Source organism: Triturus cristatus, chromosome 1_2 (assembly GCF_964204655.1).
Source record: "Triturus cristatus chromosome 1_2, aTriCri1.1, whole genome shotgun sequence".
Lineage (NCBI taxonomy): Eukaryota > Metazoa > Chordata > Amphibia > Caudata > Salamandridae > Triturus > Triturus cristatus.
Genome location: NC_140580.1, coordinates 1176875309 through 1176902865, shown reverse-complemented (window position 1 = coordinate 1176902865; position 27557 = coordinate 1176875309). Strand labels below are relative to the sequence as shown.

Genomic DNA, 27557 nt, shown 5'->3' with positions numbered 1-27557 from the left:
AGAACTGTAGAGAAGTGTGCCTGATCAACGAAGAAAATAAAACACGATTAAAAGAAACCAATATTGGTAAATGGAAAGAGAAGCCTAGCGAAAGTAGAAAGATGAATAGATTAAGGAAAGGAACAGTAAGAAGGGAAAGAGATGAGGAACGAGAGAAACAAAATAAAGAGAAGAAAAAAGAGAAACATGAAAGATAGATAAAGAAACAAGACAGCAGTGAGACAGAGGAAAGAGAAAGATGTGGATGGACGGGAAAGGATAGTAGGAAAAAACACAAAGATAGACAGAAAACAGTCCAGAGAACTGAGAGGCAGATGAAGGAAGAGAAAAAAAGAGGAAGGAGAAATGAAGGAAAAAGAAAGGCAGGAGAAGGAGGAGAGAAGACGAAAGAAAGAGGGAAATAAATACATGAAAGGGAGACAAATGAAAAAGACAGGAAATAAAAGAGGAAAGAGAAACGGAGAAGGTGATAAGATAGCGAGAGGGAGAAATAGAAAGTATGAAAAGGAAAGAAAGAAAGTGATAAAAAAAGATAAAGACAAAAGGAAAGTCACGTGCAGAGGAGGAAGAGAAAGAGCGAAGAGAAAAGAGAAAATGAGAACAATAGGAACGAGGAAAAAAAAGAGAAAGACAAAAAGGTGGCAGAGGAAAACGGGAGGAAGTAAAGAGGGGGGGTGTGAGGAAAAAAACGTGGAGGACAAGAGAAGAAAGAGTGAGCAAAACAACGGTGGTGAGATCAGAGACTATATGTAGGAAGGTAACATTGTGGCTAATGGAGAAATATTGAACGCCGATTTTAAGAGACCTATAAAGTAAGAGATTGGAGAAAAATAGAAATGTTGGAAGAGGGAGACTATAATTGAGAGAAGGAGAGAGCGAAGTTTAAAAGAAGGAGAAAGAATGAAAAATTTAGAGTAAGAGCTTTTGGGAAAGAGACACGCATTTAGAGGAACTGAGAATGTACGAGACATCCATGTTAAAGATAACGAGGACGCGTTAGAGAAAGCTGGAGAGGATAGGTCTATAGAGAGGGGGAGGGCATAAGACAGACAAAGAACTGAAAAGAAAGTTTGGGAGGAAGAGGGATATAGAGTTTTAGTCAGAGATGTATAAAGAGAAAGACGCTGCTATCGCGAGAGAACTTCAGAGAGACAATGCTAAAGCTTCAGAAAGGTTGGGCGAGAGAAGAACGTTGAGAATTTTAGAGAGAGCGAGAAAGTGGGAGCGAGCGAGAGAGCGGGAAAGTACATGTAATAAAGGGAAAAAGGACAACACACAATCCAGACGTTTAGTAGAATAGCTGTGTCAGAATTTGGCCTCTTGCCCCCTCCGAGTTCTTCCCCCTCGAGCTGGATAATGTATCCCTGGCAAAAAGCTAAAGCTAAATAAATTAAACCGGAGCACCCCCTAATTTCCTCCCGACTATCTTTTATTTTACATGCATGTATATAATTTATTATCTGATCTGGGGGGAAAAACGCCGTTGGCTCCCGAACTGCATGCGCTCCACCTCATCAGGAGAAAAACAAGCAATGGCCGCGGAAGTGAAAGTAATTAGGCCAGCGATGTGGAGGAAGGGATAAGAAAGGCAGATGGCGGCGTGCACGCAAGCTTTATGCCAGGAAAAGCTTGTGGGTAGCACTTTGAAAAGCCCCTTACTAAAAGTCGAGCAGCAGTGCATGCGCCGCTCTAGGCTCGACCTAAAGATCTGTGCCCCTTATTTACACACTGCCACCACGCCCAGACTCCAAAGAATTTGGGTAGGTAAGAAAGTAGCTACACCTACATAAACAAGCATTTGCAAAGCAATAGGTCTCGCATTTGCAAGAGTTAGAGCTATTGGCGTTGTAAATGGCAATGTCTTTTACCCATGGGTTTTTGTTTTGAGTGTTATGGCTGTTTGTGGTGTACTGCAATTGTAACTACATTCATATATAGCGCTAAGAAGCCAACGATGAGCCTGCAGTGTACTTAGAAAAGAAGGAAGCAGGACGTGTTTGCTACTTAAAAGGGTGAAGTGACAACGTTATGCGGCTTCCATTCGAACGAGTAACACAGGCCAGCCAGAAAAAAAGCACATGCAAAGCAACAACTTAACAGCCAGAAAACTACAATCAATTACAACAGCTTTTAACCCCTTCCCCGCTCATGACGGAACCACTCCGTCATGAGCCACGGGTGCCGTGTGCTCATGACGGAGTGGTTCCGTCATGCTGCGGCCGCTCGGCCCACGCGGCGCTAATTCCCCGCCTGTGCGGGCGATTAGCGCAGTGGGCGGAGACGTGACGGAACCACTCCGTCATGAGCACAGCTCACACGTGGCTCGTGACGGAGTGGTTCTGTCACGAGCACAGCGCCACCACAACTGCCCCCAAACCCCCCCAGCGCCGCGGCGGAATTCCTGCCGCGGCGAAGAGGTTAAAATAAATCTATTTACAACCAGATTGGGTAACTTGACAGAACTTGGGTCAGCATACACACACAAACAGCGTATATCCAAAAAGTCCATCTCAAGAGTATTTTAGGTAGTAAACAGACCCAATGGGAGGTACACAAACATGCTGGAGAGCCTACAGCAAATAAAGTCAGCAAACAGAAAGCAGGCTAAGCTGAGTGACAAAACACAAAGCCAATGGTAAACAATGGATGGAATGCATTCCTGGGTAAGCATTCTGCATGTGGTAAATATAGCTTAGGAAAGGCTTGGACTTAATAAGGTGTTGGATTTCAGACCCTTTTCTGGTATTTTTTTACCCTAGAGGACACACCTGCACAATAGACGAAATAAGGTTTTCCCTTACATAATATCGTCATGTGCTGCTGCGAGGTACTGTTCCTCGATAGGCAAGGTATCGTGTTGGTTTAAAATCTGTTTGATGTAAGTGCTTATATTCACAATTTTTAACTGAAGACAAACTCCCAATGTTTGTAGAACGGAAGTGCTACAGCATCTGTGGCGCTTAGTCCCAATAGAGGGGTGACTGTGGGGCAAATTTTCGCCAGAGATTTCAGGTTAAGTGAAGCAGCCGACTGAAGTTCAGGAACTATCGCAGACTGACAAGATACTTATGTGGTTGTCGAACGGAGAGCGACTTCTGATGGTGAAAGGTGGATTCTGCCTTAATATTTAATGTATTTGGGTAAGAGGATAATTTGCACACGGAGCCACAGTTCTGCAGCCAAACCAAAGTACCCGTTCTAAAATGAATACCGTGCCATCATCTCGTAAATGCATACATAGTGGTCAGGCACTCTGCAGCAACACCGTGGGAAGAATTGATGGAGATTTTCAAATAGACTACTTGTAGCGCAATTGCATTGTCATTTGTGCTTCCTCAGCCTTTGCACTGCAAATAATTCACCAATTCTTCACTTTCTAAAGGAAATGTGTGCAATGAGGTACTCAATATCTTCGTGTTGAAATCTGTCTGTCCCTTGCGTTTCACTTCTCTTGTTCGCCAAAACTGTGACCTTCGTCAAAGGTGGTTCGATTTTCGGAGTCCCTTCGTACACAAGAAACTGTAGTTATTCATGTTGACATAATGAGAAGTTATTTGTCCCTCACACACAATTATGTCTCAATTGTGAGCCAAGACTGTTCACACCGTTTAGTGCTGTTGTACGGAATATTTATTTGGCACAACTATGCTATCTCTTAGCGACTTTATGCACAGAAAATGTACAATACAAATGAAATGCTGCACAGCAGCTCTACCTTTACATTGCTATATTGACAATCCCCTTTTTGTGAAATCCTTATAGAGTTTACTCGCCCACTTGCCAACTCCCGTTGCTGCACTAGGATGGGAGAGACGGAGAGGGTAAGGGAGAGACGGAGAGGGTAAGGGAGAGACGGAGAGGGTAAGGGAGAGACGGAGAGGGTAAGGGAGAGACGGAGAAGGTAAGGGTGAGACGGAGAGGGTAAGGGTGAGACGGAGAGGGTAAGGGTGAGACGGAGAGGGTAATTGTGAGACGGAGAGGGTAAGGGTGAGACGGAGAGGGTAAGGGTGAGACGGAGAGGGTAAGGGTGAGACGGAGAGGGTAAGGGTGAGACGGAGAGGGTAAGGGAGTCTCACAGCCTGCAGTTGCAGCCAGCACTGAGCTCTGGGGAGTCATTCTATACCGTGGCTTGTTATTGGCTATGGGAGTCACTTCAAATTCCAGCCTCTATATTCTGCGCACTCCGGAGGCACGCAAATAATGAAACTGGGGTATCCAGGATGCACGCTGACCCCATTCTATCATGCCTGATCCGCTCGGCACTTACAAATCGTCCAAGTGCTGTAAAGGGCTATAAAAGTGCCAGCATGTTTTAACATCATTTTCAATGTCCCCTCTCTCCTGTCCATTCCTTCCTCCAACGCGCTGCAACAGGCTAGGATCTTACAGAAGCACCACCATCACTTAGAACGATACATCAACTTTTAGAAGAGGGCTCCCCGGTACTCTCAATCATAAAAAAGTAAGGAAATATGAATTACCGACAGCCATCATTGTTAACACACGCAGAGCCCTAGCAAGTCACCCCATCACTTGCATCCACAATCTCTTTTCAGCAGAAACCCATGTACAGCAGTTCCCGAAGACATGGATGGAATAAAAACAAAGCTTTGGCGATGCAATAGGTCTCGCATTTACGAGAGTTTAAACTATTGTCATGTACAATGCCAAGAGCTCAAACTCTTATAAATGCGAGACCTATTACACTTCAAAGAAGCGGCCGCCGTTGTCCCGGGCTGCTTGAAAGTGAAAGCATGCATGGAGAGGAAAGCACACCCTGCCTACAGTAGGAGAAACGAATTAAAGAGAATAGTGCTTACATACTAAACAAGCATTTACAATGCCAAGAGCTCAAACTCTTGCAAATGCGAGACCTATTACACTTCAAAGAAGCGGCCGCCGTTGTCTCGGGCTGCTTGAAAGTGAAAGCATGCATGGAGAGGAAAGCACACCCTGCCTACAGTAGGAGAAACGAATTAAAGAGAATAGTGCTTACATACTAAACAAGCATTTACAATGCCAAGAGCTCAAACTCTTGCAAATGCGAGACCTATTACACTTCAAAGAAGCGGCCGCCGTTGTCCCGGGCTGCTTGAAAGTGAAAGCATGCATGGAGAGGAAAGCACACCCTGCCTACAGTAGGAGAAACAAATTAAAGAGAATAGTGCTTACATACTAAACAAGCATTTACAATGCCAAGAGCTCAAACTCTTGCAAATGCGAGACCTATTACACTTCAAAGAAGCGGCCGCCATTGTCCCGGGCTGCTTGAAAGTGAAAGCATGCATGGAGAGGAAAGCACACCCTGCCTACAGTAGGAGAAACGAATTAAAGAGAATAGTGCTTACATACTAAACAAGCATTTACAATGCCAAGAGCTCAAACTCTTGCAAATGCGAGACCTATTACACTTCAAAGAAGCGGCCGCCATTGTCCCGGGCTGCTTGAAAGTGAAAGCATGCATGGAGAGGAAAGCGCACCCTGCCTACAGTAGGAGAAACTAATTAAAGAGAATAGTTCTTACATACTAAACAAGCATTTACAATGCCAAGAGCTCAAACTCTTGTAAATGCGAGACCTATTACACTTCAAAGAAGCGACCGCCATTGTCCCGGGCTGCTTGAAAGTGAAAGCATGCATGGAGAGGAAAGCACACCATGCCTACAGAAGGAGAAACTAATCAAAGAGAATAGTGCTTACATACTAAACAAGCATTTACAATGCCAAGAGCTCAAACTCTTGTAAATGCGAGACCTATTACACTTCAAAGAAGCAACCGCCATTGTCCCGGGCTGCTTGAAAGTGAAAGCATGCATGGAGAGGAAAGCACACCATGCCTACAGAAGGAGAAACTATTCAAAGAGAATAGTGCTTACATACTAAACAAGCATTTACAATGCCAAGAGCTCAAACTCTTGTAAATGCGAGACCTATTACACTTCAAAGAAGCAACCGCCATTGTCCCGGGCTGCTTGAAAGTGAAAGCATGCATGGAGAGGAAAGCACACCCTGAGTACAGAAGGAGAAACTAATCAAAGAGAATAGTGCTTACATACTAAACAAGCATTTACAATGCAATAGGTCTCGCAATGACATTATTTTGAGCTATTGGCAGTGTAAATGAATTTTTTTTCCCCTCCTTTGTAAAAAAACAAAGAAAATGCTCTAATGCAAAATGGCAATAGCTAACTTTTTTGTGACTGCGAAATCTATGGCATTGCATTTGTACTAGTGTGAGTGATCGGTATTGTAAATGGTACTGGTCCTTTCACTGAGAGGAAGGGTACACAAGCATTTGCAATGCAATACGTCTCGTACTTGCGAGATTTTGAGCTACTGGCATTGTAAATGGCAATGTCTTTTATTTATTTGTTTAAAAAACCTGCAATAATAAAAGACATTGTCATTTACAATACTAATATGTTAAAGTTTCGAAAATGCGAGACCTATTGCTATACCAATGCTTGTTTTCCAATGTTCAGGGGGACAGGACTGTATAATATTCGTTGTCGTATTGCGAGATGTACAGCACATTTGTGTAACCCAAAGTGGTGTTGTAGCATCAGAGCTCTGAGGTCTACACGGCTCATGCGCAAGTAAACTTACACCAACCAGTGTTTTCTTGGCATTCTGGCGCTTGTTGTCCTGTTTATCCCGCTATAAAATTAGAACTGCAACTCCCAGCATGCAAAGTAAAGAAACTGGACGTGATAATCTAGGCACGTCTGGATTTGGGAAACTTCAGAGCGCTATATAGAGATGTGAGCTGTGACTTCAAATGTTTAAATCTCTTGCAGAAGAGGTGTGAGGCCCCAGGCCCCTTTGAAGGCCGAGTCTGGTAAAGGATGTGTACTGGGGCGGGCAGTGTCCCGGCTTAACTCTAGAGAAGGATGTGTTTGACGTCATCGTTGTTACCATTTCCCCTTTTTGTTTAATCCACAGGCCTGAGGCTGGCACGAATCTTGGCTCAGCAGCCCCACTGAGGGAATGGGCGAGTCGGGCGGATACCACTGCGAGGCCGCGGCTTTCAGGGTCCGAAGGCCTCAAATCGGCACAGGCCCGTTAGGTGGTCGCTAACGCCACTTTAATGCCGATTAACACAAAAATGACATTTTGGGTCGGATGCAAAACTGGCCAAGCTTTGACCTGGAGCTGACCTTTCACCGTGCTGGAAAAACACGCGTTTCACCTCTTTAGCCACACAAGCCGGCTGCAGCCACCGCTCCCCGGCATTGAAACGGCTGATTTATGCGGCACAACCAGAGGATGTGGTCCGTCGGCTACACTGCCGACTTTGGTGCTGGAAACCAGGGTTCGAGCCTCGGGGTCACGTCCACATCCTGTGATTCTGGGCAAATCACTTAATCTCCCCGTGCCTGAATGTGTAATGTAAATACGGTGCTTGTGTAAAGCGCTCCAATACCTTCGGGTCGAGTTTGCGCTATATAAATATGCAAAAACAAAAAAAAAGGACAAACCTTAGCATTTCCACTCCTGCTTCCACAGGATCAGAAGTGCCAAAGGAGTGTGGAGCGAACTTCGGGAGGTGTCTTCATTTCCTTTTGACGTGAACAGGAGGTGTTTTTTTAACCATGCAAAAAGGTGGCAAGTCCTCGCATTTGGGTAAAAAATATATTTGTGACGGCCACCACCCCCTGCAAGTTCGCAGTTGGAAATAAAAATTCCGAATTAAAGATCTCCGCATACAAGTTTTCAATGCTTTAGGAAGAATATTGTTCTTCACTTTGAAGCAAACATTTTAAAACTAAAGATAGCAGTACCTAGCAGTACCTAGCAGGACATACAGAAACTTTACACTACCGGTTCAAAACGATAAACACCACGCAGGAAAAGCTGAAGATTTGGGGTCGCCACGCGCTGGTGCTTTAGAAGAAGGGTCTAGGCGTTGATGATAGATCCGAGCGTAAAACGCGAATGTGAGATGGTTTTAAGTGCGAAACGGCCACTACAACACAGCCGTTTCCACACATAACATTAACCACGCATGCATTACAACGCATGCTTGGTTACCACGAATAGCCTTTACCACGCATACCATTACTACGAGATATGTAGTAAAGGCATGTGTGCTAAAGGTAAGGGTGCTTGGGGTGGTCTCTACCCCCCCCCAAAAAATAAACGGGCGAAAAAAAGGGGGGGTTTTGGGGTCCCCCCCCCCCAAAAAAAACCTCACCATTTGAAGTCGCGATGTGAAGGAAATCGGCGACGTTAGAGTAACCAGAAAGACACTTCCGGTTCCTCTTTACGACGTGCAAGATGACATTGGAAGAGCTTGGAGAGGAGAGCTTGGAGAGGAGAGCTTGGAGAGGAGAGCTTGGAGAGGTAAGGGGGATATTAGTATTTTTTTAAAAAAACACGGGATGAGGGGGTTGTGTAGAGAAGGGGTAAAATATTAGGGTTAAAGGAAGGGGTATTTAATAAAAGGGTTTGTGGGTGGGAATCCGAGCAGTATATAGAAATGGGGAAGGGAATCGGAGATAACCTTTAGCAAGAACATGCCATTAACACGCATGCTTTAACAACGAAAAACGTTGTAAAAGCATGCGTGGTAAAGGCATTTTCGTGGTAAAGGTTATGCGTACTAATGGCATTCTCGTTGTAACGCATGCATGGTAAAGGCATGCGTTGCAACGGAATGCGTTGTAATATCATACAACCGATTTAAGTGCGCTGCCGCCTCAAGGGGTCTTGCGGCGTGGTAGAGGTAACGAGGGAGCAAAACTTGCAATTTACATAAACATATTTACAAAGTGACATGCATACAAATGTAACAATACACCTACAACTATAAATGAAAACCTACAATGTCAAATATTCTGTAAAAGCCAAATGAAAGTAACATTTCTTAACCGATCTTCGAAAAGACAAAATGACAGATTAAGTGTAAAACAACTTCCGACATGATGGCCCCTCAGCACATACTGCGCCTGATTTTATGTCTGGCTTAAAACCAGCTGTTAACAATGCCTTTTGTTTACCAGTGCTTGCGGGGGACCTGGGTCAGCCCGTTGCCTATCGCTTGTGTGCAGTTGTAGCCAGCAACGACCCGGTATAGGTCAGGGTGGTCTCCCATCGCCATGCAAATGTAGGCCATACTTTTTTCGCTGTGCATTCTGGTGCTTGTAGTCCTATTATTCATGACTGCCGATTCCAGAGTGCATAGAAAAAACAATGAACGAGCTGATCTAATCTGACGTGGAATCGGAAAGCATTAGAGCTTCGGTACTACCGCAAGGATGCTTGCTGTTCAGTTGTTCAGTCACAAACCTCAAAGAGCAGAGTGAAGAAAAAAGTTGCCCTTCCATTGTAGGCGTCACAAGTCCACAATAGCGCTAGTAGTGGCGCACATGTAATGTGGCTCTCATGGTGGTATTCGAATGTGAAGTAGCTTGCGGTCACTCCTTACACCGCTACCTAGCTCTGCATGTCCAGCTGTCAACACATTGCATTCTGGGAATTGTAGTTTAGAAGAAAAAAACCTGTGTGTGTGGCTGTTTGGCCTAGCATGCAAAGTGCTTTTGGTAAAAAAAGAAGATAAACAGGCTGTCTGAAAGTGTCATTCCTGGAGTGGGGTCACCTGACAGCGTATTGCGGGTGATTGCCAATTAACATTGACGTTTGATGAATGTCGAAGCAGAACAAACACGCTGTCCTTCTTGTGAATGAGGTGAAACCGTAAATTTTTGGAATCCATTGATGAATATGTGCATGCTTACCTAGGGCCCACGGGTAGCGGCAGAGGGACTGGGGCGGGGTGTGAGGGAAATGCATCCGTTGCTGGATATCTTCAGTTTCATGGGGAGCAGCGCGGAGCAGCTCTGGTAGCACACGGCCCATGCCTGCTGCATGTATATAGTATTTACATAGCACAAACCTAGCCAAAGACAGTGCCTTAATCCAGTCACCACAGTACTACATGAAAACCAAATTACAAGTATAGCAGGACTTCTCTGTAAACAGAAGCAGCCAGGGGTAGTATAGCGTTTTAACTGGTATGCAAAGAATGAAATAGAAATGAAGTAGCACCGACAGATCCACAGGCAATCAGCAGTACAGAGTAGAACGGTGTCGTGCTATCCAGCGCTTTACATAGTAGCACAAGAGTTGGAGGGGAAACCACGGACAGGAAAGGGGTGCAGTGGTGGAGATGTCCGGCACCCTGAACTGCATTCACACAGACTGCTTGAGGGCAGCGCTCCATGTTGTTTACAAGAAGGGCAATGAAGTTCTGCACCCACTACAGGGCAGTACGAGGCTAGCCTGCATTTCTGGTAAACACGTTCAGAGCCGAGAATAAATTCTGGTATGCTCTCGGCTCAAAGAAGCAAGGAGGCTCGTTTTGCTGTCTGCGTAGCTCCCTCCCTTCTGCAGAACTGGACACACCTTCCTGAAAGCACACGAGCCGTGCCACGTGAGCTGACAGTATGCCAGGCCAACACCGAGCCGCACCAGTCACAGGGGCTGCCTTAATACGAAAGGACGAGCCCATACCTCGGGAAATGGGAGAGAGCACTGTGGGAAGGACAGGGACTGGAAAGGCAAGCACTCTGCCCCAGCGCACAGTCACAGGTCGAGTTAATATTCGACATGCGACAAGCTGTCAATATTCGGTCGTTTAGAGGCCCAACCTCAGCTCGTCAGCAAGCGATCCAGACCCGAGTGCGAGCGCAGATCTGAAGGGCAGAGCAGCACGCTGTCTACCTTCAATAGCAACAAGCAAAAGCAACAATCGCTCGCCATTGCGGGAAGGCAGCCGCTTGTTTATATTTGCATCCTGCTTTCACTTTAAGTGAAAGCGCGATGCAAAAATAAACACGCGGCTGATGTTGAGATAAGATATTGCCAGAAAGCATAATTTTCAATGGGAAGCCAGCGTTTAGCATAAACGCTCATGCTACCCAATGACAATGATGGGCGGGTCTTCAAGTCCCCTTCTGAAATCTCCTTGATCACAAGAGGTCTCACAGAGCGAGCAGCGTGTTGCGCTGCAACGCTACGCAAGACCTAATCAAAAACACTGTTGTAACAGAAGTAAAAGGGTCAGTCGCCATGGAAGGTTACAAATGGAGACAAGGGGGGTTCCAAGCAGGGAATAATCCTAATAACGACTCGGAAGCCAGCGTTTACTAAGGACAAAGACAAGCCAACTAAAAATATGGGCAAGACTTCAAAGCCATTCTCCACTACTTCATGCCTCGCAGCAGCGCATGCGCTGCCCTGGCTCAGCCTAAAAAGGGGACGCTGGAGGCATCAGAGCACAGTTCTTATGCTGACAAAATGTACTTTAAAATGACAACCTTTAGCTGGGTCACATTTTTGTCACGCTATGTTTGAAAAAATATACTAAGGGCACTTCAGTATTTTACATAGGTAGGGAGGCAATGCTTACACAAAGGCATGCAAAGGGCTTGTGTAACAACAGACGCATTGAGAAGGGGGACAAAAAAATCATGCAACACAAACACATGCAATGAGACTGGGGGGGCCATACATTGCTTGTTCTCCTTACTTGGTATTTTCTTGAAGCTCATCAAACACCACAATCTCGTCCACAGAGAAGACCGTGCAGGCACGGGCGATCTGTCCAGCAAGGTATGTCCGCAGCTCAGGAGACTGAGCGTTATCCAATATAGAGCCTGGCAATGCAACGCTGAGCGTGTATAGGCAGCCTGGAAAGAAAGACATAAAACATAAACGATCTGCCCCAAACAAATTTCAAAGCTAGCATTGAGACCAAGCTGCAGACATGACACCGCAGAGAGAAAGGGCTTGGATGAATTTGTTGAGGTCTCTGGCTCGCCAGCGGAAAAAGGAGATTAGAAAATGGAAACTGCAGAGTGGAAAGTAAGAAGAAAGAGGTCGTTTTAAGACTATGAGGTCAGATGTTTGTACTAAAGGACACTCTGAAGTGGTAGGAAAGAAGACAAAAGGTGCCAGCAGGAGAGGAGGCTGAAGGGGTGAGCAAGAGAGGAGACGAAGCATGGTGAAGTCAACAGCTGGTAAACAGTCAAACCATCCCAGAGCAAAGATGATCTCTTGTGAGATGCATGCGGTGCACCCTCACTGGGGTGTTTTGGAAGTAATAAAGATTCACAACACGGTCCTGGAGTATCAATTTGTTAGATGCTGACGTGCGTCTTAACCTACAGCACAGGACCAAAAACATGCACTTGCACAAGTTACCTGTCACTCCTCTGGTCTCTTCTTGAATGTTGGTATTTTTCCCAGTCTCCTCTTCAGCTTTTTGCTTTGTCTGGGATTTTAGTAATTTCGCCTTCTTCCATTTTTTTACTTCCTCTGTTTCTGAGAAGACAAGCATAAAGTTAACTAAAGAAAACCCAGAAAAACCACCCCACTAAAAGCTGCATCTATAACCCAAAGCAAAACAATGTTCAGTATTAGATTCACTCGTGAGCACGGCCAGCTTATCAGAAGTCAACTTTAAACATGGAAGGGAAAGCATGGTGGGGGGTGGGCTGGGGGAGTTGAGAGAGAAAGAGGAGTGTGTGCATAAAAGAGAGCACAGAGTTAGCAAGAGGGAGTGAGAATGGAGGAGACCAATGCAAGGATTGCAGAAGGCCAGAGAGAAGCATGCTAGCAAGAGACGAGCATAGGAGTGCAAGACAGATCATGCTACAAAAAAGAACAGCATGCTAGAAAGCACAACAGATAAGAGCATGAGAAGAGTGCAAGACAGCAACATGTAAGAGTGGAGGGGGCGCACGCTGGAGTGGACAGCCACAGAGAAGGGGGAGGGCATGGCACCCACAAGGGAGCAAGGAGGTGGGATCTCCTCCAAGGAAGCTGGGAGGTCAAGTTTCCTTCAAGAAAGCATGGGGGTGAGGTTAGGCATAAGACGGCAGGGGTCAGCCCAAAGTAAGCAGGGGGAGGCGGGACCAGCCCCCGAGAAAGCAAAGGGAGGCGGGATCAGTCATCAAGAAACCAGACAGTGGCCAAAGAATGCAGGAAGGGGGAGAGATCAGCCCTAAAACCAGAGGTTCAGAGAAAGAAGGGAAAGGAGATGGACTGGAAGAGGGAAAGAATGAAAAAGGGAACCGGGACAGGCAGAGGAACCGGGACAAGGCTCCTGAAGTCAGGACCAGGCTCCTGCAGTCAGGCAGAGGAGCCGGGGCACCAGGCTTCTGCAGTCAGGGGACCTGGGACCCCAGGCTCCGGCAGTCCGGAGTCTGGCAGTCAGTCAGGCAGGGGAACCGGGACACCAGGCTCCGGCAGTCTGGAAGAGGAACCGGGACACCAGGCTCCGGCAGTCTGGCAGAGGAACCGGGACACCAGGCTCCGGCAGTCTGGCAGAGGAACCGGGACACCAGGCTCCGGCAGTCTGGCAGAGGAACCGGGACACCAGGCTCCGGCAGTCTGGCAGAGGAACCGGGACACCAGGCTCCGGCAGTCTGGCAGAGGAACCAGGACACCAGGCTCCGGCAGTCAGGCAGAGGAACCAGGACACCAGGCTCCGGCAGTCAGCAGAGGAACCAGGAGAACAGGCTCCGGCAGTCAGGCAGAGTAAACCAGGAGACCAGGCTCCGGCAGTCAGGCAGAGGAACCAGGAGACCAGGCTCCGGCAAAAGTACCACGGCCAGGCTCTGGCAGTCAGGCAGAGTTACCAGGGCCAGGCTCCTGCAGTCAGGCAGAGGAGCCGGGGCACCAGGCGCCTGCAGTCAGGCAGAGGAACTGGGACACCAGGCTCCAGCAGTCAGTCAGGCAGAGGAACCAGGACCACACTCCAGCAATCAAGCTGAAGAACCGAGACACCAGTTTCCCGTAGTCAGGTAGAGGAAACCACGACCAGGCTTTTGTAGTGAGGTTGGAGGGCCAGGCTCTGAAAATAGGACAGAGGTAAGAGGACCAGGCTCTGACCGTAGGACAGGAAAGAGGGCCTGGCTCTGAAAATAGGACAGAGGTAAGAGGACCAGGCACTGGCAGTAGGACAGAGGATGGAGGACCAGGTTCTGGCAGTAGGACAGAGGATGGAGGACCAGGTTCTGGCAGTAGGACAGAGGATGGAGGACCAGGTTCTGGCAGTAGGACAGGGGAAAGAGGGCCAGCCTCTGCAGTAAAACAGAGGAAGGAGGACGAGGCTCTGGCAGTAGGACAGAAGAAAGAGGACCAGGCTCTGCAGTAGGACAGAGGAAAGAGGACCAGGCTCTGGCAGTAGGACAGTAAAGAGGGCCAGGCTCTGAAAATAGGACAGGGGAAAGAGGACAAGGGTCTGGCAGCAGGACAGAGGAAAGAGGACCAGGCTCTGACAGTAGGAAAGAGGATCAGGTTCTGGCAGCAGGACAGAGGAAAGAGGACCAGGCTCTGGCAGCAGGACAGAGGAAAGAGGACCAGGTTCTGGCAGTAGGACAGAGGAAAGAGGACCAGGCTCTGGCAGTAGGACAGAGGAAAGAGGGCCAGGTTCCGACAGTAGGACAGAAGAAAGAGGACTAGGCTCTGGCAGCAGGATAGAGGAAAGAGGACCAGGCTCTGGCAGTAGGACAGAGGAAAGAGGACCAGGCTCTGGCAGTAGGACAGTAAAGAGGGCCACGCTCTGAAAGTAGGACAGAGGAAAGAGGACCAGGCTCTGCAGTAGGACAGAGGAAGGAGGTCCAGGCTCTGGCAGCAGGACAGAGGAAAGAGGACCAGGCTCTGGCAGCAGGACAGAGGAAAGAGGACCAGGCTCTGGCAATAGGACAGAGGAAGGAGGGACATGTTCTGGCAGTAGGACAGAGGAAAGAGGGACATGTTCTGGCAGTAGGACAGAGGAAAGAGGGACAGGTTCTGGCAGTAGGATAGAGGAAAGAGGGCCAGTTCTCTGGCAGCAGGACAGTGGAAAGAGGGCCAGGCTCTGGCAGCAGGACAGAGGTAAGAGGACCAGGCTCTGGCAGCAGGACAGAGGAATGGGGGCCAGGCTCTGGCAGCAGGACAGAGGAAAGAGGGCCAGGCTCTGGCAGCAGGACAGAGGAAAGAGGACAAGGTTCTGGCAGTAGGACAGAGGAAAGAGGAGCAGGCTCTGGCAACAGGACAGAGGAAGGAGGGCCAGATTCTGGCAGGACAGAAGAAAGAGGGACAGGTTCTGGCAGTAGGACAGAGGAAAGAGGACCAAGCTCTGACGGTAGGAGTAGGACAGAGGAAAGAGGACCAGGCCCTGAAAATAGGACAGAGGTAAGAGGACCAGGCTCTGAAAATAGGACAGAGGAAAGAGGACCAGGCTCTGGCAGTAGGACAGGGGAAAGAGGACCAGGCTCTGGCAGTAGGACAGAGGAAAGAGGACCAGGCTCTGGCAGCAGGACAGAGGAAAGGGGGCCAGGCTCTGGCAGCAGGACAGAGGAACAGGCTCTGGCAGTAGGACAGAGGAAAGAGGACCAGGCTCTGACAGTAGGACAGAGGACCAGGCTCTGGCAGTAGGACAGAGGAAAGAGGACCAGGCTCTGGCAGTAGGACAGTAAAGAGGGCCACGCTCTGAAAATAGGACAGAGGAAAGAGGACCAGGCTCTGCAGTAGGACAGAGGAAGGAGGATCAGGCTCTGGCAGTAGGACAGAGGAAAGAGGACCAGGCTCTGGCAGTAGGACAGAGGAAAGAGGAGCAGGCTCTGCAGTAGGACAGAAGAAGGAGGACCAGGCTCTGACCGTAGGACAGGAAAGAGGGCCAGGCTCTGGCAGTAGGACAGAGGAAAGAGAAGCAGGCTCTGCAGTAGGACAGAGGAAAGAGGACCAGGCTCTAACAGGACAGTGGAAAGAGGGCCAGGCTCTAACAGGACAGTGGAAAGAGGGCCAGGCTCTAACAGGACAGTGGAAAGAGGGTCAGGCTCTAACAGGATAGTGGAAAGAGGGCCAGGCTCTGGCAGCAGGACAGTGGAAAGAGGGACTGGCTCTGACAGTCGGACACAGGATAGAGGACCAGGCTCTGGCAGTAGGACAGAGGAAAGAGGACCAGGCTCTGGCAGTAGGACAGAGGAAGGAGGACCAGGTTCTGGCAGTAGGACAGAGGACCAGGTTCTGGCAGCAGGACAGAGGAAAGAGGGCCAGGTTCCGACAGTAGGACAGAAGAAAGAGGACCAGGCTCTGGTAGTAGGACAGAGGAAAGAGGGCCAGGCTCTGAAAATAGGACAGAGGAAAGAGGACCAGGCTCTGCAGTAGGACATAGGAAAGAGGGCCAGGCTCTGAAAATAGGACAGAGGAAAGAGGACCAGAGAGCCAGGCTCTAACAGGACAGTGGAAAGAGGGCCAGGCTCTGGCAGCAGGACAGTGGAAAGAGGGACTGGCTCTGACAGTAGGACAGAGGAAAGAGGACCAGGCTCTGGCAGCAGGACAGAGGAAAGAGGACCAGGCTCTGGCAGCAGGACAGAGGAAAGAGGGCCAGGTTCTGACAGTAGGACAGAGGAGAGAGGACCAGGCTCTGCAGTAGGACAGAGGAAAGAGGGCCAGGCTCTGAAAATAGGACAGAGGAAAGAGGACCAGGCTCTGGCAGTAGGACAGAGAAAAGAGGACCAGGCACTGACAGTAGGACAGAGGAAAGAGGACCAGGCTCTAACAGGACAGTGGAAAGAGCGCCAGGCTCTAACAGGACAGTGGAAAGAGGGCCAGGCTCTGGCAGCAGGACAGTGGAAAGAGGGACTGGCTCTGACAGTAGGACAGAGGAAAGAGGACCAGGCTCTGGCAGTAGGACAGAGGAAAGAGGACCAGGCTCTGGCAGTAGGACAGAGGAAGGAGGAAGGAGGACCAGGTTCTGGCAGTAGGACAGAGGACCAGGTTTTGGCAGCAGGACAGAGGAAAGAGGTCCAGGCTCTGGCAGTAGGACACAGGAAAGAGGACCTGGCTCTGACAGTAGGACACAGGAAAGGGGACCAGGTCCTGGCAGTAGGACAGAGGACCATGTTTTGGCAGTAGGACAGAGGAAAGAGGACCAGGCTCTGGCAGTAGGACAGAGGAAAGAGGAAAGAGGACCAGGTTCCGACAGTAGGACAGAAGAAAGAGGACCAGGCTCTGGCAGTAGGACAGAGGAAAGAGGGCCAGGTTCCGGCAGTAGGACAGAGGAAAGAGGACCAGGCTCTGACAGTAGGACAGAGGAAAGAGGACCAGGCTGACAATAGGACAGAGGAAAGAGGACCAGGCTCTGACAGCTGGACAGAGGAAAGAGGACCAGGCTCTGGCAGTAGGACAGGGGAATGAGGACCGGTTCTGGCAGTAGGACAGAGGAAAGAGGACCAGGCTCTGACCGTAGGACAGGAAAGAGGGCCAGGCTCTGAAAATAGGACAGAGGAAAGAGGACCAGGCTCTGCAGTAGGACAGAGGAAAGAGAACCAGGCTCTGGCAGTAGGACAGAGGAAAGAGGGCCAGGCTCTGGCAGTAGGACAGAAGAAAGAGGACCAGGCTCTGCAGTAGGACAGAGGAAAGAGGACCAGGCTCTGGCAGTAGGACAGAGGAAAGAGGACCAGGCTCTGGCAGTAGGACAGAGGAATGAGGACCAGGACCAGGCTCTGGCAGTAGCCAGGCTCTGGCAGCAGGACAGAGGAAAGAGGACCAGGCTCTGGCAATAGGACAGAGGAAAGAGGACAAGGTTCTGGCAGTAGGACAGAGGACCAGGATCTGGCAGTAGGACAGGGGAATGAGGACCGGTTCTGGCAGTTGGACAGATGAACAAGAAGCCTGCTCCAACTCAAAGAAATTTCACATGCAGACATCTCTGCAGAGGATAAACATTTGTACATCCTGCATAAGGAGCTGGTGGGAACAAATAAATGTTAATATGATCTTGTGTCCACAACAGCTCTAAAAACAGCCTAATATGGCGATGATGGAATGTGTGTGGAATTGATGGATTAGTAGAGTTCTTATTCCTTTTATCATGTTGCCGAATCCCCTGCATGTCAGACTTCAGGTCTCCGACACAAGTTGTGAGGGTTGCTGTATATATGACGATGGTTACCATTGGCTGCCTTCATCTCTGCTTCCACATTGTTCTTCTTCCCCACCTCCTCCAAGGCTCTTTGCTTCTCCAGCTTTTTCAATAATTTCAACTCTTTCCATTTTTTCCGTTCCTCTTTTTCTGAAATGTGAAAATAATTTGTTTAAATACATCCAAAATCACTGTAAGATGGAGACATGTTCATGCCGGGCACAGTTCACTCCATTTGGAAGCTGCTGAATGTACAAAGTCGGGATTTAGTACATTGAAACTATTAAATAAAGAAGGCGGCATTATTTTTGGACAGGTCTTTTCAGCCGTAATGCTTATTTTCAATCTAGATATGTGATGAAATGTAGCGCTTTATAAGCGGGAGCTATGGCAGGATTCTCTCAGTATCATCAGTAATGCTTATTTTCAATCTAGATCTGTGAGGACATGTAGCGCTTTATAAGCGGGAGCTACGGCAGGATTCTCTCACTATCATCAGTAATGCCTATTTTCAATCTAGATCTGCGAGGACATGTAGCGCTTTATAAGCGGGAGCTATGGCAGGATTCTCTCACTATCATCAGTAATGCTTATTTTCAATCTAGATATGTGATGAAATGTAGCGCTTTATAAGCGGGAGCTACGGCAGGATTCTCTCACTATCATCAGTAATGCTTATTTTCAATCTAGATATGTGATGAAATGTAGCGCTTTATACGTGGGAGCTACTGCAGGATTCTCTCAGTATCATCAGTAATGCTTATTTTCAATCTAGATCTGTGAGGACATGTAGCGCTTTATAAGCGGGAGCTACGGCAGGATTCTCTCACTATCATCAGTAATGCCTATTTTCAATCTAGATCTGTGAGGACATGTAGCGCTTTATAAGCGGGAGCTATGGCAGGATTCTCTCACTATCATCAGTAATGCTTATTTTCAATCTAGATATGTGATGAAATGTAGCGCTTTATAAGCGGGAGCTACGGCAGGATTCTCTCACTATCATCAGTAATGCTTATTTTCAATCTAGATATGTGATGAAATGTAGCGCTTTATACGTGGGAGCTACTGCAGGATTCTCTCAGTATCATCAGTAATGCTTATTTTCAATCTAGATCTGTGAGGACATGTAGCGGTTTATAAGCGGGAGCTACGGCAGGATTCTCTCACTATCATCAGTAATGCTTATTTTCAATCTAGATCTGTGAGGACATGCAGCGCTTTATAAGCGGGAGCTACGGCAGGATTCTCTCACTATCATCAGTAATGCTTATTTTCAATCTAGATATGTGATGAAATGTAGCGCTTTATAAGTGGGAGCTACGGCAGGATTCTCTCAGTATCATCAGTAATACTTATTTTCAATCTAGATCTGTGAGGACATGTAGCGGTTTATAAGCGGGAGCTACGGCAGGATTCTCTCACTATCATTCAACATGCCACTGTTGCGCAGTGCTCGTTTCATCAGTGAGGGTTCTTCACCACCTCCTAGAGATGGTTTCTGCAGAATGCTGAATGGGCTGGTTCTTCTCGGTCTCACTGCCCTTCAAAGGTTCCTAAACAAGAATAGACAGTGGCGGACCCTCTGGCTTTTTTTACCTGCTAAAAGTACCCTGTCAGCTTTACCCTTCTGAACTTCTCTGGCTCTGACCTTTCAGTTAGAACTTTGCAAGAATGCGTTAAATTGCAAACGTTTGTTCTTGGCCTCAAATGTGATCTTCACCAACTGTATTTATTTATATAATACAATAAAACTATACATAACTGTAGGGAAATAAGGTTGGGGAACCTACACGATTGTGACACCCACAAACACAGAGTAAACCACCTCCCGGTTAAACAAGGGTTTTTGAAAGATGCACCCCATCCCCTTACGCCTGCGAGAGCAGCGGATCCAATCTGACAAGCGATGCACACATTAGTGCAGTGAGAGGACGGTGAAGGTCTGACCTAGTGAGCTTTGGTTGTAATGAGCAGTGCTCACAATGCTCTGGCAATGGGGCTCCTAATGCACTCTGCTGGGAAACAAACCTTCTAAAGCAGCAAACTAGACAAGGAATCGGCGAGATGTCAGGTCTCTCCATGAATCAGCTTGAGAAGTCATCACCATATGAACAAGGTAGCCGACTGGTTGCTGCTAACGTATTTCTGCTTTTATGGTTAGGTCAGCAGCTCTTCGAGGTGGGGTACAAGTGATCCTCCCAAGAACAGACATACCCTGCGGCATCCCTCTGTGCCTTGGAGGACCTCATTCACCATCTGCAAGAAGATGGCTTGAGTGACTGTACATGTGACAAGCATGACGGTGATATCATTAGCAAACAGACTACTGCCCTCTCCTATGCTCTCTCATGAAGTGCTGCACAGACAACCCACCAGGTCATCCGTATCGGAATGCAGAGCATGCAAGACCAGTCAACGAGATAACCTGTCAACTACAACATGCAGTTCTGGAACCAACGCAAGTGTTTACCGCTGTGCATCATCGCTGCAGGCTGGGAGAAGTACACAAGCGTGAGGTCCATCTTATTTAGGTTTACTGGTAATGTCATAGGGATGTGCTCAGCACCTGTGGAAGCAGTACTGGAGAATTGCGAACAGGTTTACATAGTCCCACATGGGCTGGTGTTCAGCAAGAGACCAATAAATGGCTCTCCAGTGGCCAATGCAGGAAGGAAAGGGATAGACTGTAAACTAGTCCAACGCCGGCAGGGCAGATTACAAGAAGCAGGAGGGACTTGAAATCCAGCTCAAAGCAGGCAGGTCTGATTAGAAAAAGAAAGAGACCTGAGGTACGGCTCAACGCAGGCAGGGCAGATTAGAAGAAGCAGGCAGGACCTGAAATCCAGCTCAACGCAGGCAGAGCAGATTAGAAGGAGGGACCTGCAATCCGGCTCAACGCAGGCAGAGCAGATTAGAAGGAGAGACCTGAAATTCAGCTCAACGCAGGCAGGGCAGATTAGAAGGAGAGACCCGAAATCCAGCTAAACACAGACAGGGCAGATTAGAAGAAGCAAGAGAGACCTGAAATCCAGCTCAACGTACGGATGGCAGATTACAAGAAGCAGGAGGGACCTGAAATCAGCTCAACGCAGGCAGGGCAGATTACAAGAAGCAGGAGGGACCTGAAATCCAGCTCAACTCAGGCAGGGCCGATTAGAAGCAGGAGAGACCTGAAATCCAGCTCAACGCAGGGAAGGCAGATTAGAAAAAGCAGGAGGGACCTGAAATCCAACTAAACACAGGCACGGCAGATTAGAAGAAGCAGGGGGGACCTGCAATCCAGCTCAATGCAAGTAGCGTAGATGAATAAAAAAAGCAGAAGGGACCTGAAATCCAGCTCAACGCAGGCAGGGCAGATTAGAAGAAGCAGGAGGGACCTGCAATCCAGCTCAATGCAAGCAGGGCAGATTAGAAGAAGCAGGAGGGACCTGAAATCCAGCTAAAGGCAAGCAGGGCAGATTAGAGGAAGCAGGAGGGACCTGCAATCCAGCTCAACGTACGCAGGGCAGATTACAAGAAGCAGCAGGGACCTGAAATCACCTCAACGCAGATAGGGCAGATTACAAAAAGGAGGGACCTGAAATCCAACTAAACACAGGCAGGGCAGATTAGAAGAAGCAAGAGGGACCTGCAATCCAGCTCAATGCAAGCAGGGCAGATTACAAGAAGCAGGAGGGGCCTGAAATCCAGCTCAACTCAGGCAGGGCCGATTAGAAGCAGGAGAGACCTGAAATCCAGCTCAACGCAGGGAAGGCAGATTAGAAAAAGCAGGAGGGACCTGAAATCCAACTAAACACAGGCACGGCAGATTAGAAGAAGCAGGGGGGACCTGCAATCCAGCTCAATGCAAGTAGCGTAGATGAATAAAAAAAGCAGAAGGGACCTGAAATCCAGCTCAACGCAGGCAGGGCAGATTAGAAGAAGCAGGAGGGACCTGCAATCCAGCTCAATGCAAGCAGGGCAGATTAGAAGAAGCAGGAGGGACCTGAAATCCAGCTAAAGGCAAGCAGGGCAGATTAGAGGAAGCAGGAGGGACCTGCAATCCAGCTCAACGTACGCAGGGCAGATTACAAGAAGCAGCAGGGACCTGAAATCACCTCAACGCAGATAGGGCAGATTACAAAAAGAAGGAGGGACCTGAAATCCAACTAAACACAGGCAGGGCAGATTAGAAGAAGCAAGAGGGACCTGCAATCCAGCTCAATGCAAGCAGGGCAGATTAGAAGAAGCAGGAGGGACCTGAAATCCAGCTAAAGGCAAGCAGGGCAGATTAGAGGAAGCAGGAGGGACCTGCAATCCAGCTCAATACAAGCAGGGCAGATTAGAAGAAGCAGGAGGGACCTGCAATCCAGCTCAACGCAGATTAGAAGCAGAAGGGACCTGAAATCCAGCTCAGCGCAGGCGGGGCAGATTAGAAGAAGTAGGAGGGACCTGAAATCCAGATAAACACAGACAGGGCAGATTAGAAGAAGCAAGAGAGACCTGAAATCCTGTTCAACGTACGCAGGGCAGATTACAAGAAGCATTAGGGACCTGAAATCAGATAAACGCTGATAGGGCAGTTTACAAAAAGCAGCAGGGATCTGAAATCCACCTTAACACAGGCAGGGCAGATTAGAAGAAGGAGAGACCTGAAATCCAGCTCAACGCAGGCAGGGCAGATTAGAAGGAGAGACCTAAAATCCAGCTCAGCGCAGGCAGGCAACACAGCCTTAATACTGAGCACTTTACGAACCAGCTCAGCACAGGCAAGTGAGAGGTATATCAGGGAATGGGAATGTTAGGATACAGCTCATCGGAAGTAGACACATTTCTAGTGGGCAGCTTTGGACCAACACAGGACACAACTATTGCTGGGGCAGGTCATCTCAGCCAGCACAGGTGCAACTGTTACAAGGGAGTCAGGGACTAATTAAGCTCCATCACTAACAAGAAAAGCGAGGGTTTGGATAGGGCAGAAGGCATCATGTGACCTAGCCCAACACTGGCAGACAACTCCAGAAGTCATTGACATGGATCCATTGTCCTGGATGACAGACAGAAACAGGTTGCTCTTAAGAGGGAACCGAGCTTTCAGACACACCACACCTGCTTTCCATGCCTCGGTCAGTATCAAGTACAACTCACCCTTGTTTATTCTTCATGTACCCAGTGACTTTACACTCATCACCGCAACGTTTGCGGGTCTGTGAAACAAGTCCAGGCCATTTCAACTAAAAATAAACTATTATAGTGTTCGATCGTGCCCACTGGTTCTGCAGTGTTGCTTCTTTCATAAAGTGTTGTTCCCTGCAATGGTGCTTGTTCTGGTGCACTGCATAAGAGATGTGTCACTGATTTAGATATACACCTGCATGGGCCTTACAGGTGAGCAATGGACATTGCACCCATTCCTTGCTCAGAACTCAGCAGCCAGTCAGCTATCTCACACTCTAAGCCCTCAGGAGACCCCGCAGCCAGGACGCTATCCCACTTATCAGGCCAGCACAAGTCTTATTTCCAAGGCAGAAGTCAGGCATGGCCTTCATGAACACCCACAGTCAGGCATTGTCCGTCCCGATGCATGGACAGGGCCAATGGAAATGGGTTTAAATGTTTGTAGCTTGACAGATTAACTCACCACACAGATCTGCACCGCTCTGCTAAGGTTTTTACTGTTTACTAACAAACCAGCTGCACTGTATGTGGCATTGCTGAAGAGTTTTTAAATCTTGCAAGGAAAGATAGCAGATGTTTCAAATTATTATTTTTTTTTCCTAGTAACCTTACTTAACCTTAGGGCGACGTGTGTGGCTCATAGACCGAGGTCACAGGGAATAATATACTGCCACTCAGATTTTGTTAATGCAATTTATTTATTCATTTTCACTCCCATAGACCAACACAACACATTAAATAGGGGCGTTCAACACAACCAGATATCAGACCCCGATCTGAAGATGTGCTGCCAGCAGTATTGAGCGGCAGCACATGTACCACACTAATGAGTGTCATCTAGTGGTTGAAGTGGGCGGGATCAGAGGGGTACGGCATGCCCATACTTTTTCAATTTAGGAAAAACAGCTCCCTACTTTCTGTGAAAAGAGAACCCTCCTGGGACGGTTATTTCCGAGAGCTGAAATGCTTCAGTTGAAGTGCAAGGCAGAGAGTCTCTTGTGCTGTGACATGGAGGGAGGGGCCGAAAGCTAAACAAGCCTTCCTGCCAAGATGCCTGCTACCCTGAAAGAAATGCAAATGTGCGCAATTGGTCAATCTCCAAATGTAAAGGGCACTTGGAAGAAGTATTGGCTTTAATTGAAGGAATCACTTGACCCTTCCTGATAACACAGATTGATTCTTTTGAGAGGGATTGCAAGAGAGATCCCAGCTGAGCTGTGAAGTGTGTGCTTTTAACGGTCCGTTATAAAAAAAAATGCATGAGGTACAATTTGTGTGTTGCTCAAATCTATATTTTGGAAGCACTTTTTATCTTAAACATTTTTGCACATTTTGTAGCAGCCTATCTTATACTGTGTGTAATGGAAATTTAAAATAATGACATAGATTCACAGTACTTTCTGTGACAGACAGGTCGTTATTGTTCACTGCAGCAACCAGGGTTCAATTCTGTGGCTCTCTGGTTAACCATACAGACCTCTGCAGTATATTAACCAACAGAGGTTTCATAATGTACGCTATTGCATTTCCTACTGATTAACTCGCATTTATTTTTCATTTAAGCTGTGTCTTAGTTAATATGTAGTTACCTAAAGGTGAAAGACTGAAGAAAGCTTCAGAATATTTTTTTTTTTTTGCCACGACCTTGATACCACCTCACACGCTTACTTACCCCGCCCCCTTTGCGCACAGCATCACCGTTCCCATACTTTTTTTTATGCACTTCGGCCACTGGTTTCATCAGCAGTCAGTCTCTGGTTGTACAAAGGAGCCCTAGCAGTTACTGAGAATTGCTCACGGTACATGGTCTAAACAAAATCCGTACTTACTTTGCTGCGTAAGGGCCCGCCAATTGGTCTTCTGGTCACCCTGAAAAGAGAAAGTAGGTGGCAGTATCAGACCAGAGGGTTCAGTACAAGGAGGCAGGTATAATTTCAGAAGGATGTGGGTCTTGGGGCATCTGGTCCAAAAGAGACTGGATTCGGGAATGAACATGGGTCAGAGCACTGGGTCTGACAAGTACTCGTAATACCACCACATCCGAGGGGTGGATTTAAGATGAGTATCTGACCTGAGAAATGGAAGGCCTTTTTAACTCTCACATGTGCAGTGTCCTGATTATTTTCTCATTAATCGCTCCTATGTTCTGTTCTGTCCAGCAGCCTGTCCCCTACCCAGCCTGTTTCCCTAAGTTAGTCCCTGCTCTGCTGTCTTTATCATTTACTCCTTTACTCCTTTCCCCTCCAAGCCACTGGGGCCCTCAGAGCATCACCTTTCCACATCCATCATCCCTCACCTGCCTGCCTTGCTCCCTCCATTCTATTATCTGCACTGTCATGAATTCCCACTCCCCTCGAGTCCCATCATCCGCCCCTCCGCTTCCTGGCCTCCCAACAACATTCATTACATTCTCTGTTGGAACCCCCATCTTCTTCCATGACCTGCCCTACCACCTCCATTACCCACTCTTCTTTACTAAGCCCTGGCTCCTACCCCTTCCTACATTCGCTTCTACACCCCTATCCCCCATTAACTGATCCACCTCCACTACCTCACCCATCTATGGCTGGCATCAATGACTTAAAAGTGGCCTGCGGGGATTAGACTACAAGGCATTGATTGAAACTCTGGACACGTCAAATAGAGCTTTAAGGTGAGCACTGAACAGCTGTGCACACCTGTCATGTATGATAAGCTCTGAGAGCAAACCTGCTGCTATCTTTACCACTCGTTCATCCATGTGCGTAATGTGGGCTGTGGACCTGGGTAGATAAGTGACATGACCCTGTTCGCTCAATCTGCATTTGTTGCTGCGGTCTGTACCCCAAAAAGGCAGACTGCATCTTGAGTTTACAGCTTAACCTGCAGTTACCCCTGCAATCTCAAAGGCTGCCCTACTGCTCGATGCACCATCCGCCTGCCAACGCGAGCCCCCTCCATGAGCCTATAGGGATACACTACAGCTTGGTGTCCATCTCAAGGCAGAGAGGCTAAGGATGGCTTCAATAGGTGACTTTACTGTTGGGCCCTTAAAGCTTAGATCTCCTCCGTCTCCCTTCCACTGAACCACTCCCCACACTTCTAATCTCAAAGGTCGCAGTACTACCCAATGCACCATCCATCGATCGGTGCCCCTCCTCCCATGGACCCATAGGCATACAGCGGGTCAAATGCCCCTCTCTGCCATCCCTGCCTCCTTGGTGTTGAGATGAAGGAATAAAGACTAAGGAGGGGCTTCCACAGGTGACTTTACTGTTGGACCGTAGAGCCTGTAAACCCTCCTTCACCTGCCCTCCACCTCCTTTCCACTGAGATGATGCCCACACTTACAATCGCAAAGGTTTCCCTAATGCCCGATGCACCATCCATCAGCCAACCCGAGCGCCCCCTTGGGCCTCTAGGCCCACAGCAGGTCAAGTGGCCCTCTCTGCATCTTGGGGTACAGATGAAGGCAGAGAGGCTAGGGGGTCTTCCGTATGTGAATTTCCTGTTGGGCCCTAGGGCCTAGAAACCCTCCCTCCTCTCCCTTCCACTGCACCGCGCCTCACGCTTCCTCATTTTATTAAATCTAATTACACTTTTTCCCAGGATTACTCATTAACCACTACTCGCTTCACTTCACTAGTGCCACATGCACCTGTGGCTTGCACCATCACTTCTAACTGATGCACAGAATCCATTCACTTCTTCAGGCTGTGCCATCACCACTGGCAGTGGTACAGAACTTAACACTTCTCGTCCTCTCTCCCCATTAGTAAGATCAGTCTCCTCTCCCCCATTAATGTTCTCTCTCCCCATTAGTAAGATCAGTCTCCTCTTCCTCATTAATGTCCTCTCTCCCATTTTAGTAAGATCAGTCTCCTCTTCCTCATTAATGTCCTCTCTCCCATTTTAGTAAGATCAGTCTCCTCTCCCCCATTAATGTTCTCTCACCCCATTAGTAAGATCAGTCTCCTCTCCCCCATTAATGTTCTCTCACCCCATTAGTAAGATCAGTCTCCTCTCCCCCATTAATGTTCTCTCACCCCATTAGTAAGATCAGTCTCCTCTCCCTCATTAATGTCCTCTCCCCCATTAGTAAGATCAGTCTCCTCTTCCTCATTAATGTCCTCTCTCCCCCATTAGTAAGATCAGTCTCCTCTCCCTCAATGTCCTCTCGCCCCCTACTAGTAAGATCAGTCTCCTCTCCCTCAATGTCCTCACACCCCCCCATTAGTAAGATCAGTCTCCTCTCCCTCATTAATGTCCTCTCCCCCATTAGTAATATCAGTCTCCTGTCCCTCATTAATGTCCACTCCCCCCATTAGTAAGATCAGTCTCCTCTCCCTCATTAATGTCCTCTCTCCATTAGTAAGATCAGTCTCCTTTCCCTCATTAATGTCCTCTCCCCCCCATTAGTAAGATCAGTCTCCTCTCCCCATTAATAAGATCCGTCTCCTCTTCCTCATTAATGTCCTCTCTCCCCCATTGGTAAGATCAG

The 27557-nt window shown here is 48.1% G+C and overlaps 1 protein-coding gene across 3 annotated transcripts in view; it reads right to left on the bottom strand.

Moving 5' to 3' along the window:
• The window catches only part of SPOUT1 (SPOUT domain containing methyltransferase 1), a 111252-nt gene that overhangs the window by 70889 nt on the left and 12806 nt on the right, over nt 1–27557 (bottom strand). Inside the window, exons 2-6 of one of the 3 annotated variants that reach the window (XM_085614042.1) lie at nt 24907–24946; nt 19949–20176; nt 17948–18067; nt 12205–12324; nt 11531–11690 (exon numbers count right to left, since the gene is read on the bottom strand). In XM_085614042.1, the coding sequence (XP_085470168.1) occupies nt 11531–11690; nt 12205–12324; nt 17948–17963 (296 nt within the window). In that variant the 5' untranslated portion in view covers nt 17964–18067; nt 19949–20176; nt 24907–24946. The remainder of the gene's footprint in view (nt 1–11530; nt 11691–12204; nt 12325–17947; nt 18068–19948; nt 20177–24906; nt 24947–27557) is intronic. The other 2 variants (XM_085614041.1, XM_085614040.1) reach the window with 2 other exon arrangements.